This window comes from Haliotis asinina, chromosome 8 (genome assembly GCF_037392515.1).
Source record: "Haliotis asinina isolate JCU_RB_2024 chromosome 8, JCU_Hal_asi_v2, whole genome shotgun sequence".
Taxonomy (NCBI): Eukaryota; Metazoa; Mollusca; class Gastropoda; order Lepetellida; family Haliotidae; genus Haliotis; species Haliotis asinina.
The window spans coordinates 64,781,749-64,794,448 of NC_090287.1; the positions used below are offsets into that span (position 1 = coordinate 64,781,749).

Below are 12,700 nucleotides of genomic sequence, written 5' to 3' on the forward strand. Positions count from 1 at the left end.
TTGGATTATTACTCATCTGCTGTTTGGTTGTTGTGCCAGGTGCCTACATACTATTGAAAGCGAGACCCTGTGTTTGTCTGTAATAAAGGATTATTCTTTCCTTTTAGGAAATTTTGGCTTTCCAGAGCGACCGAGCAGTGGATGTGAAGAGATTCGTGATTGGCTTCATGGAAGAAGCATGGTAATGAATATCCAAAGTGCTCCTAGAAATATGAAAAGAAACTGATTTTTCACATTTATCTGTACAATTTATGCAGTTGTTTTACAAAAGCGTCAAATATCTGTAAAAGTAAGTTCAGCCTTACTACAATTCCAGTGAAAGGGAGATAGGAAATTTGGAAAAAAGACTTTATAGAGGAGAAATTAGTGCAGAAATGAGCAATGCGCATTTTTTCAAAGTCCAAAGCAACTTATGAGGAAGAAACCATGGCTTTATGTGAATTAGTGTGTGATGATATTGTATTGCAAAGGCACTTTTTAAATGTCCATTTTGAAATTAGACTTAGTGTCTTCAAATAAACATCTGTTGGCCTTGTTTTTAACCATTTTTGTTACTGATATATGACCCATGAAGATCCAGGTTAGAATTGATTTCAGTAACCATGCCTGTCGTAAGATGTGAATAACCGGATCAGGTGGTCAGACTCGCTGACTTTGTTGACCCATGTCCCACTTCTGTAGATGGATACCCATGCTCTTCATCATTGGATTGTCTGGTCCAAACTTGCTTATTTACAGACAGTTGGAATATTGCCGAGTGTAACTAAACTCACTCAGTTATGTTTTAGGAGCTGCTTGTTTCTACATCTGTGTTTGACCCGAAAAGATCTGGTTAGAATTGGTCTTCATTGACCCATGCTTATCATATAGTTGAAATAACTATAAAATAAACAAACAAAATATCTTGAACTGGCATGGAGTGGCTGCATTGCTTTTGCCTCTATTGTTTCCATGGAAGTATGATTTTTTAAATGCAAGATTTTGATGAAATCAGTCAAATCAGAATATACATGATGTGACACTATCCACTTTGAACTGCACTTCAGCAACTGGAACACAGTCTCTGAGATGGAGAGTCCCGTGGTTACTTCTCAGCTTCTATGTTGATGGAAGCTGGACAGTGGAACACACACTCCTCTGTGTCAAAATCGTCAGGGCCAATAGAAGTGTTCGAGTTATCCTTGTGTCCGTCACATCTGTCAACCTAGAAATAGTGATAAATATTGGAAAATCAGCAGGGTTCGAGAGATGAGTTAGATACAACTGAGAATTCATCTCAATTCGATTGTATCTGGGCATATTTATGGTACTTTGTACCTGTAATGTCATATGTTTTTATAATGAGAACAGCTATTTTTTTTTTTGTTTCTTCTCAGCAAAAAAGACCCAGAAATTCTCTCAAAGGTTCTTCCTAGTCTGAACATGCTCTTGAGTGATGAGAATGTCAATGTCCAGAAAAAGGTCATCCTCACATCCATTCAGATGTTCAAGTGTACAATACAGGTAGGTGTATCAAGTGTACAATACAGGTAGGTGTATCAAGTGTACAGTACAGGTGTATATCTAGTGTACAATACAGGTAGGTGTATATCAAGTGTACAGTACAGGTGTATATCAAGTGTACAATACAGGTAGGTGTATACCAAGTGTACAATACAGGTGTACATCAAGTGTACAATACAGGTAGTTGTATAGCAAGTGTACAATACAGGTAGTTGTATACCAAGTGTACAGTACAGGTAAGTGTATACCAAGTGTACAATACAGATAGGTGTATCAAGTGTACAGTACAGGTGTATATCAAGTGTACAATACAGGTAAGTGTATACCAAGTGTACAATACAGGTAGGTGTATCAAGTGTACAGTACAGGTGTATATCAAGTGTACAGTACAGGTAGGTGTACATCAAGTGCACAATACAGGTAGGTGTATATCAAGTGTACAGTACAGGTGTATATCAAGTGTACAGTACAGGTAGGTGTACATCAAGTGCACAATACAGGTAGGTGTATATCAAGTGTACAGTACAGGTGTATATCAGCTGTACAATACAGGTAGGTGTATAGCAAGTGTACAATACAGGTAGTTGTATACCAAGTGTACAGTACAGGTAAGTGTATACCAAGTGTACAATACAGGTAGGTGTATCAAGTGTACAGTACAGGTGTATATCAAGTGTACAATACAGGTAAGTGTATACCAAGTGTACAATACAGGTAGGTGTATCAAGTGTACAGTACAGGTGTATATCAAGTGTACAGTACAGGTAGGTGTATATCAAGTGCACAATACAGGTAGGTGTATATCAAGTGTACAGTACAGGTGTATATCAGCTGTACAATACAGGTAGGTGTATAGCAAGTGTACGATACAGGTAGGTGTATATCAAGTGTATGATGCAGGTAGGTGTAAATCACATGTGCAATACAGGTGGGTGTATATCAAGTTACAATACTGGGAGGCGTATATCAAGTTTACAATACAGGTAGGTGTATATCAAGTGTACGGTACAGATGTGTGTATCAAGTGTATGGCACAGATATATGTACATCAAGTGTACAATACAGATAGGTCTATATCATGTTACGATACGGGGAGGCGTATATCCAGTGTACAATACAGGTAGGTGTGTATCAAGTGTACAATACAGATATATGTATATCAAGTGTACAATACAGATAGGTGTATGTCAGGTGTATGATACAGGTAGGTTATATCAAGTGTACAATACAGGTAGGTGTGTATTACATGTACAGTGCAGGTAGGTGTACAATACAGGTGTAAATTTCACCTTTTTCAGTTAATTATGTTGAAGGTATTCTGAAACAAACTTGATTTTCAAATTACTACAAATATCGGCAAGTTTGCCCCTTCTGTGTTTTGATATAAAGTATGTCAACACTTGTGTATGTTAGTAGAAGATATGCTGACATTTTCCCTCCTTGCAGTGGCTGAGCAAGGCCAAGACGGCAACTACAGAGAAGACAGCTTCATGGGAACAGATGCACACACTCAAATCTCGCCTCTTTGAAATGCTTGACTCAGAAAATGATGGGTAAGGGATTTTTGTCAGTAAGATTAAACCACTTTTGAACTTGAGTATTGTTCAATGTCATTTGTTTATATTATCCATTGAGTGTAACTAAATAAGTAATGTTTCTCATGTTGAATGTTTTTCATTTCCAGAATCCGAACTCATGTTGTGAAGTTTCTGGAGACTGTCGTCCTTGTTCTCTCCAAGAGATCTGCAGTAAGTCATCTTACAGGAAACATGTTTGTCTTTCCTGGGTCCAAACAGGACAGTAATTGGGACATCACTGATTATTTTTGCTTATCCTGACTCATGCTTATCATGCTTATCTCCTCTCTCTATGCAAAGATAGTGGAACACTTGAAATCCCTTGAAGTTCCCTTCTAATTGAAGTGGATGTACAATACACTCAATCACCAGAAGCCTCCCTTTCCTGCCAATATGGTCACATGTCCAGCCATGTCACTTTCTCCGGACGAGGTCGGTTGGAGGCACTTTGGGTCCCAATTTGGCAATAAGTTTTTGCTTACATTTCGGTCCTGTAAACTAAATTGTGACATATTCGATTTTTGGATTGTAATTGTTATCGTCGTGATGTAAAATTATTGTTGAAACATATCAGTTTTCATGTGCTTTGGACACCTTATTTTTTTCAACTTAGACTTGGCCTTGGATGATGGAATCGTGCTCCCAGTGTAAGTTACGGCTGTCAAAGGTTGAGCCACATGTATTATGTCCTTCATGGAAACATTTGTTCTTCCACTGTTCGCTGTGAACTTTGTTAGAATTTATCTGATTCAGAATTCACATTATATTTATATACTGCTCAAAGGCGTGCTAAGGACAGACGACTTTCTCAAGTCATGTCTTATAAATCAGTTGATTCTGCTTCTTGTAACCTTAAGTTGATCACAGCTGACATTCCTAATTTGAGTGACCAGCCAGACATGTCCCGGGGGCGTGGTCGAGATACCAGCGAGACCTCGTCTAGATCACAGACAAGGACGTCGTCAGAATTGAGATCATCTCGTCAGTCAGTCAGTCTCCATCACTGGAGGAAGCCCTTTTCTCTGACTCAGATCATGTCATGGTCACGCCTACAAGCTCATCCACTGGTAGTGGCAACAGGTCCTACAAATTGGAGGATAAGCAACTAGCTCAACTGGATACAACCACTCCGTGTACCTTTTTTGTACCTGATCCAGGGATATTAATGAGGTTCACATCTCCAAGTTCAGCAGCCTAGAAACTGAAGAAGAAAGGATGATCCTTTCTGTGCTCACCACTCAGGAGAAGGATCAACAATTCATCTTGGGGCATCTAACCTCTTCGTATATTGAATCTTCTACGCCGGCATCTATTATTATCAGCGTCATCTTTGGCAACGGCTTTACTAAGCCCATGTATCTGGCTTCCTGGTGAGCATCTATGGTTTTCGATGGCAGAATTGAGGACGTTGGTAAATACGTCACACAGAACTCCAGGGAAGTAATGATGATATAGTTGATCGACACTTAGCCAGACATCTCAGCATTACTCCAACAAGTAAAAGTTCTCTCGGGGTCCAGAGAGTGAGAGACAAGAAGTACAATGCTCATGGCAGCAAGAGCTCTTTTTGTCGCTCAACTGGAAGATGCAGACACATCCATGGAACAGGGCGTCCTGCCAGGGGCACTAAAAGAGGAAAGATCAGATTCAGAATGACTGGAGCCTTCAGCCCCTTGCTGTACAACCGTCATGAGTGGGTGGACATCTACAGTGCTACTGAGTGCTCACAAGAGACCCAGTACTCTTCATGTGCACCTGGGATCAATGAGACAAGCTAGCCAATGCAATATCATCTCTACTGGAGAAGAACTACACCTGGATCGATTAACACCAGGATTCTACTCTTAAATCTATCTTGTACCCAAGAAGAAGTCAAGAAAAGTGTCAACTCTTACACATCTACTGAAACTAGAATGGTTCAGAATGATCCATCAATCATAGCTCTGGCATCTCATTCGTCCAGCGGATTATCTAGCTAGCATCAATCTAACAGATGTCACCTGCAGATTCCAATACATCCGGACTCTAGGAAATGTCTGTGCTTCCTATTCAATGCTGAATAGCACTGCCAGTGGACGGTTCTACTATTTGGAATATCTTCAGACCTTTGGCTATGTACTTCGGTCACCAAGCCCATCATCACCAACCTACATCGGCAGGGACTTCACAGCAACGGCATTCAAGCTCGTCATGAGACCACTCAGGCTACTATTTGACTTCGCCATCAGGCCGCTAACTCAGCTCAGATGACTTGTGAATCTGTGGAAATCTGAATTCAAGCCCCAGCCAGATAGGATCTGGGATGGAGACAGTGAACATTTGTAGCTGTAGCGGTATCCATGATAGAACAAGCTCTACTCTCTCCGTTACCACTACGACAGTGGCAATGTCTACTCAGCCTGCTCACTTCGGTGCAGGATTTGATCAAACGAGGATGTCTACAACGGTTCCTGATTCTTCAGCTGAACACCTCGGATCAGATAGCTCTGCCAGACAACCTGAGACCATATCTACTATGGTGGACTCACTGATGAAATGTCTGCACAGGAACTTATTTGTTAGAGCTGGTCTACAACAGCCATCTCTACTTACATGCATCACTACAAGGTTGGGGTGCTCACTTAGACAACAAGGTGGCGGCAGGAATCTGGACGAGCAACAAAGGCATTCAGCATCTCAACCACCTGAAGGAGAAAGCTGTAATCAACACAGTACACCAGTGGTCGACAGAATTGAGGAACAAACTACAGATGGTTCACACCGACAACGCCACAGTAGCATTCTACATAAACAAGCAAGGTTTGACACACTGTTACAGCTGACCTTTCAACTCATCAGTATTATCGATGACTTGAACCTCCACATAAAGGCTTGTCACTGCCCAGGTGCACGCAACATCATCGCCGACACGCTGTCACGCTCTCTACAACCATCTGCAACGGAATGCATGCTACATCGAGAGTCGTTTTGACTCATCAGTCAGACATTCGGATCTCTGCAGATAGACCTATTTGCCACAAGGCTCATGTCCACGGTCCGAAGTGCTTTCATGTACCCCAGAGGAACCCTGCATTCCAGGCTGCACCCATGTGTTTTGGGACTGGAGTCAAACTAGCACTGACCTGGGCTTTGGCCCTGCTGCAGCGCAGATCTGTGGCGCTGTTAGCTTAGGTTTCGGCTTGATGTTAGTTGACGCCCTGGCCAGTAGGCTGTTGAGCTGATGGAGCTACCGATCACCTCAACGGACTGATGTCTTCCCGTGTACTCCAGAGGAACCCTGCTTTGTCAGGCTGCTGTCAGATATTTCAGGATGGGTTCAATCTTGAACCACTGACCCAAGTGTAAATGTATGTAGTTTATGTATATATATGAGTATTTATTTTGTATATTTAGCTTGAGGCTATGTTTGACAGTATGTTCAGTGCACTGTAGGATACAGTACTAGGATACAGTACTAGGGGAGCCCTGATTTTTCTAGTTACTCCTACATGTCTTGAGATTGGGTTTCAGACTCGAACCACCGAGCTGTGGCTCCGCGGATGTTTTAAACCCCATGTGTAGCACCAGTAGGGACACAGATTCTCGGCGCCAGTAGTTCAGGTCTCGGCTTGATGTCTATCGATGCCTTGACCAAAAAGCTATCGAGTGTGCTGGTCACCTTGATGCTTGAAGGTAATCGCAGGGCTTGGGGCGACTAATTGAATCAGGGTTCTCTCTGGTGATTCGGATCGGGATTCGAGCTTGAGCAGTTTACGTATCACTTTAAACTTCGGCACTTTTCGCTTCTTTGAACTTAACACTGAGTAAGTTTTCCTTAAGGCAAGTGCCAGATAGAATCGCAGCTGTGTTACTTCAGGTGTTGTCAATCCAACACTCCAAGGCAACCTGGACTATGTCTCGCATTCTACCGCCAATCTGCCATTCTTTCCCTTTAACAGCTCAAGGCTGTCGGAGTGTAACACGCACCATTTGGGCTTTTCAGGATACAGCAGAAATGCTTCTTGCCAAGATCCAGTGATCTGAACAAAGTTTTAGAGGTACTGTCCTTCACGATGGAGACACTGATCAGTGATCTCATCTGTCGGAAGGGGATTGTCGGTTGTCAATTGACCTCAATGTCGCATACCTCCAATGCACCCCTATTTCAGGAAGTACCTTTGGTTTTTCTTTGACGTGATGTGCTACCAGTTTCTTGTGGCGCCCACCTCCCCCCTTCTTTTTTTTATAGGGTGTTCACCAAATTGAGGTTTTTGGCACCCCAGATAGCCAGATCGCAGTGTTGTCACCCGTACCTAGGCAACTGACTCATCCAGGTTTCAGAAGAACAGTTGAGTCTGTGAACATCACGATCAGTGTGGTTCACTCTTATGAAACTGAGTCGATTTGTCAACCTCAGGAAGTCAGACCTCGTCTCCAAGGACCTCGTCTTTCTAGGGTTGGTGTGAGTTTGAGGATGAGACCCGTCTTGCAAGCGGTAGCTGGGGTCCCACTCAGAGAGCTACGAGAACCTTCTCGTCTCACCAGACTGGTTGATTCCTCATTTGCAGTTGTTGACCTGCGGCCTCTTGACAACAAAATCACAACCTGTACATTAATGTGCTTATTTTGACAGAAGTCAGGTTGGTGTTCAATCCAGATGTGAATTATCTCCTTAGCCAGACATTCACACCCGAAATCCTGGATATACTGGGTGGTTTCACGTCTGTTGCGTCAAACCTCCAGACACGCGAAATTCCTGCAGCAGTTGCAGACACAATTCTGACTTTGAGGTGGAATTTGACACCCATTCAGTATGTTGATAGGTGGGGTGTGGTGGTGTGCAGATAAAGGCCATGCCCCGGTCTGATTGACATCAGCGGTCAGATGAAGTAAGAATGTTTTTCTCTCTCCGTATCCTTCGTAGATTTCACTCCACCATGGTTTTTATGCAGTCAACAAATGCTTCAAGAGAAGACAAGTTCAACTGGATGTGATCCCTCCATTTCACAGATAAATATTGGGAGAACACGACCGAATTACTATTGTTACAGTTCCTGAAAAGGGGTGAAGTACTGGACGTACTTATATGGCAGTCAGGAGAATCCAGCATGGCCTGACCCATCACTGTTTCAGTCAGATTCTGTAAGTATAATAAACATGAGTCTGGATGAGTAAAAATATGTAATTTTCTGAATAAAATTGATATTTTATACTTATACAGACTCATGGCCTCAAGCCGTCCCACCCGCCCCTCTCGCGCACACAGTAATTCTCATGTTGGGCTTATGAGATTTCGGAGATAGTGACAAGCATGGCTGGACATGTGACCATATTGGCGAGAAAGGGAGGCTTCCAGTGGGTGGTTTATAGTATGCCCGCTTCAATTACAAGGAAACTTCAAAAGATTTCAAGTGTTCCACTATCTCCACATAGAGGGAGGAGATAAGCATAATAAGCATGAGTCAGAATAAGTATGAAGTATCAATTTTGTTCAGAAAATTTCATGTTATTGATGATGGTATTGCTCATTTTTATTTAAGATTGGGTAGTACTCATGATGATCATGAGTAGAGCCTTTTTCCTGGGACTTGACGTGTGATAACCATGTGTTGAGCCCTGTGTCAAGGACTTGATGTTTGATGATCATGAGTAGAGCCTTTTTCCCAAGACTTGACGTGTGGTGATCATGTCTGATCTTTGTCCCCAGGACTCAGATGCCCAGAAGCAGAAGGAGGGTGACGTTTCCCTAGATATGATTCCTGACGGTCGCCATTACCTCAAACTGAAGAAGCTAGAAGACCAGGGCTTGAAAACATTTGAGATGATGCTGCATTTTCTCGGTTCCCCTCACATCTCCAGGTAAGGCCACCAGGGTCTCCTCATGCAGTTCACTTCCCACAATGCCCTGCAGCTGTCTAACTGATCCCCATCTCATGTTGCTGGAAAACATTTCTGACACACAATCCTCAAAGAGTGTGTGTGTTTGAACAGACACCTTATCCTTATAGGAATCCTCATGCAGGTGATCACAGGATTGTTTGGTCCAGACATGATTATATACAGACCGCTTGCATATAGCTGGAATTTTGTTGGTTGCAGCTTCACACAACAAACCAACCAAATCCTAATAGGAAACTCGAAGCCAGATGAGGTGCCAGTTGTTTGATGGGGCTGTTTGTCATGGGGATCTGAACTAGCCATTATGTTATGTTTAGAAATGTGATCAGTATGAATGTCCCACAATCTTCAGTTCCAGTGTTTTCTATATCTCAGTACAATCAGTTGTGTTTTTGTGTGTGTCTTAACTTAAATTTTCCTACTTGTGCCATTTCACATTTGTTTTGCCAGTATTAACCTGATGACTGTGATGGGAGCATTAACAAACATAGCGCGACAGAGACCGCTGTTCTTCGACCAGGTTGTACAAGCTTTTGAAGCCCTCCATGGTAGGTGACAACATTACACAAAATTGCTATAACTTACTGTCCTGACACGGTTGAATAGGACCCACACCTGGATGTTTCACCAAGATGGTCCACACCTGATCACTTGTGTGTGTGGGTCATGTCTGCCTTGAAGATCTTGAAGGATATTGTCTTCAGAATCTCATATTTGTCATGATAGGCAACCATCAGAATTGGATAATGTCATTGTATCCAAGCTGCATTGATCGTTGGATCATCTGACCAGGTAGAAATTTTGTGCAGATCGCTGCTGTGTAGCTTGCATATGGCTGAGTGCAATTGTAATTGATAACTCTCTCCTTATCGCCCCCATTTGTCAATTTCATAAATGACAACTTCACCCCCAACCCATATCCTCCCACCCCACCACCACAAACTTCAGTAATGTTTAATGTTTTCCACAGTGAACCTGCCACCAACTCTGGCCAAGTCTCAGGTTGCCAGTGTCAGGAAGAACCTAAAGATGCACATGATGAGTCTACTGAAGCACCCCGCTTCTGTCGACCATGTGACCCAGATCACAACACTGCTCACTGACCTTGGGGCTAGTCAGTCTGAGGTAAACACTCATTCAGGCCTTGTTAAGAGGTCAGTCTGTCAGAGGTAAACACTTGCCCAGGCTGTGTTTACAGTCAAGTCTGTCAGAGGTAAACACTCACTCAGGCTCTGTTTAGGGGCCAGTCTGTCAGAGGTAAACACTCACTCAGGCCTTATTTACAGACCAGTCTCCCAGAGGTAAATACTCACTCAGGCCGTATTTAGGAGCCAGCCAGTCAGAGACAAGCCAGTCTGCCAGTGCTTTAAAGAACATTATAAAAAAAAGTTATGGGTTCTAAGAAAATCAATATTCATCTTAGCATTTCCATGGAAAATAAAACATGTCAAATACAACTACTGTTGTTAGCAACTGTATCCAGTAACCATTTCATGAAAATGTTCTAGGTAGCTCAATGTACAAATACTTTCAATAAATATGTTCAAGCAGTTATGGTTAATCATTGGATAATTTGTTTCCACACGTTTTATGTTGTATGTTTACTGCGCTGATAGTCCATTGTTGTGCCTCATTGACTGTTATCAGCCCTCAGTTTTTCATATACGCTCAGCAATATCATAGATTCATGATGAACATGTCTTTGCCTGCACCTTCAGGTGAGCAAGTACCTGCCCAAAGTTGATGAAAGTCGGAAGAGAAAGAATGATGAGCCATCAACATCTAGCAAGAAAGCCAAGGTGGAGGTGGGTTCCTCACAGACATCTTCCCCAGTCTTTAGATGGGTCAGCCTTGTAAATATTCTCAATCAGGATTGCTAAGCCAATGCTAGTCACAGCAAACCATGCTCACAATGTATATACTTCTTTACTTCCTCCAGTAATGAAGATTTACAACAGAGAATGAATCATAATTGTGGATTATGTACACCAAACGCAAACATTTTGAAAAGGAATTGGACGGACAGTTAGAGTAAGGCAGGTAATTGGGTGAATAGGCGTAATTCTGTTGGGAATCAAACCGACGCACCGAGCGAGCAACCTAATCCATAGCCCACCTGACAACTCAGTAAGACAGAGACAGTAAAGAATTGCATTTATGACATGCAGATATCATTGTAGAGACAGGGGATGTTAAATAGACACAGTAACAATTCAAATGTCCTTTTCGCGAGATTCGTCATGCAATATTTACATTGCAATAGTTGGATATGTCGAGGTACCATCGACACATGGCTGTCACAAATGTCGTATAGCTGAAACATTGCAGAGAGCTGCTTAAAACAAACACAACAAAGAATTCTGTCACAGTTTCGATTGGTTACAGCCTCTTCAGATACATGGTTGTTGACTGAATTGTGTTACAGGTATCTTATCATCTCAGCCAGAAATAATGGAAGACAAACAAGCACTGTTTTAACTCATGCAGTTTTCTGTTACTCAAGTTCATCAAGGTTAAATAAGTGACTTAAGACGGTGCAGTAAAGGGGATTTATAACAGCCCAGAAACTAATTTGAAACAGAATACTCTAAACCTAGAAACATTATTCTGGCCTAACCAGGATTTGAATCCCTGATGATGGATTTCCACTGTCAGAAGGATCCCACTTATCACATTAACGACGGCACCAGTGATGGCTGCTCACATCCATGACAGTATATGTATTGATATATGTATATGTCATATGTTTGATGTTTACAGGAGGATGTTGCCGATGAAGAAGATGATGACATTGGTATGACACCATGGTCAAATCGTAATGAGTCCAACCGACCAACTGGTGCCAGTCGTCAAACTGCCATTGATATAACAGCAGATGACCTCTGTCCTCGTCTGTCTCCACAGAATGTTGCAGATCTTGTCCTTCTCAGTATGGTATGTCAGTGATCTTGTCCTCCTCAATATGGTATGTCAGTGATCTTGTCCTTCTTAATATGGTATGTCCATCATCTTGTCCTTCTCAGTATGGTGTATCCATGATCTTGTCCTTATCAGTATGGTATGTCAGTGATCTTGTCCTTCTTAATATGGTATGTCAATGATCTTGTCCTTCTCAGTATGGTATGTCAATGATCTTGTCCTTCTCAGCATGGTATATCCATGATCTTGTCCTTCTCAGTATGGTATGTCAATGATCTTGTCCTTCTCAGCATGGTATATCCATGATCTTGTCCTTCTCAGCATGGTATATCCATGATCTTGTCCTTCTCAGTATGGTATGTCAATGATCTTGTCCTTCTCAGTATGGTATGTCAATGATCTTGTCCTCCTCAATATGGTATATCCATGATCTTGTCCTTCTCAATATGGTATATTCATGATCTTGTCCTCCTTAATATGGTATATCCATGATCTTGTCCTTCTCAGTATGGTATGTCAATGATCTTGTCCTCCTCAATATGGTATATCCATGATCTTGTCCTTCTCAATATGGTATATTCATGATCTTGTCCTCCTTAATATGGTATATCCATGATCTTGTCCTCCTCAATATGGTATATCCATGATCTTGTCCTTCTCAATATGGTATATTCATGATCTTGTCCTCCTTAATATGGTATATCCATGATCTTGTCCTTCTCAGTATGGTATATCCATGATCTTGTCCTCCTCAATATGGTATATCCATGATCTTGTCCTTCTCAGTATGGTATATCCATGATCTTGTCCTTCTCAGTATGGTA

At 42.0% G+C, this 12,700-nt stretch overlaps 1 protein-coding gene across 1 annotated transcript in view; it reads left to right on the forward strand.

The window, feature by feature from the left end:
- The window catches only part of LOC137293604 (symplekin-like), a 53,362-nt gene that overhangs the window by 5,610 nt on the left and 35,052 nt on the right, over positions 1 to 12,700 (forward strand). Inside the window, exons 4-12 of the mRNA XM_067824244.1 lie at positions 108 to 181; positions 1,377 to 1,503; positions 2,950 to 3,056; positions 3,188 to 3,251; positions 8,767 to 8,918; positions 9,408 to 9,505; positions 9,928 to 10,082; positions 10,676 to 10,762; positions 11,718 to 11,891. Coding sequence (XP_067680345.1) covers positions 108 to 181; positions 1,377 to 1,503; positions 2,950 to 3,056; positions 3,188 to 3,251; positions 8,767 to 8,918; positions 9,408 to 9,505; positions 9,928 to 10,082; positions 10,676 to 10,762; positions 11,718 to 11,891 — 1,038 coding nt within the window. The remainder of the gene's footprint in view (positions 1 to 107; positions 182 to 1,376; positions 1,504 to 2,949; positions 3,057 to 3,187; positions 3,252 to 8,766; positions 8,919 to 9,407; positions 9,506 to 9,927; positions 10,083 to 10,675; positions 10,763 to 11,717; positions 11,892 to 12,700) is intronic.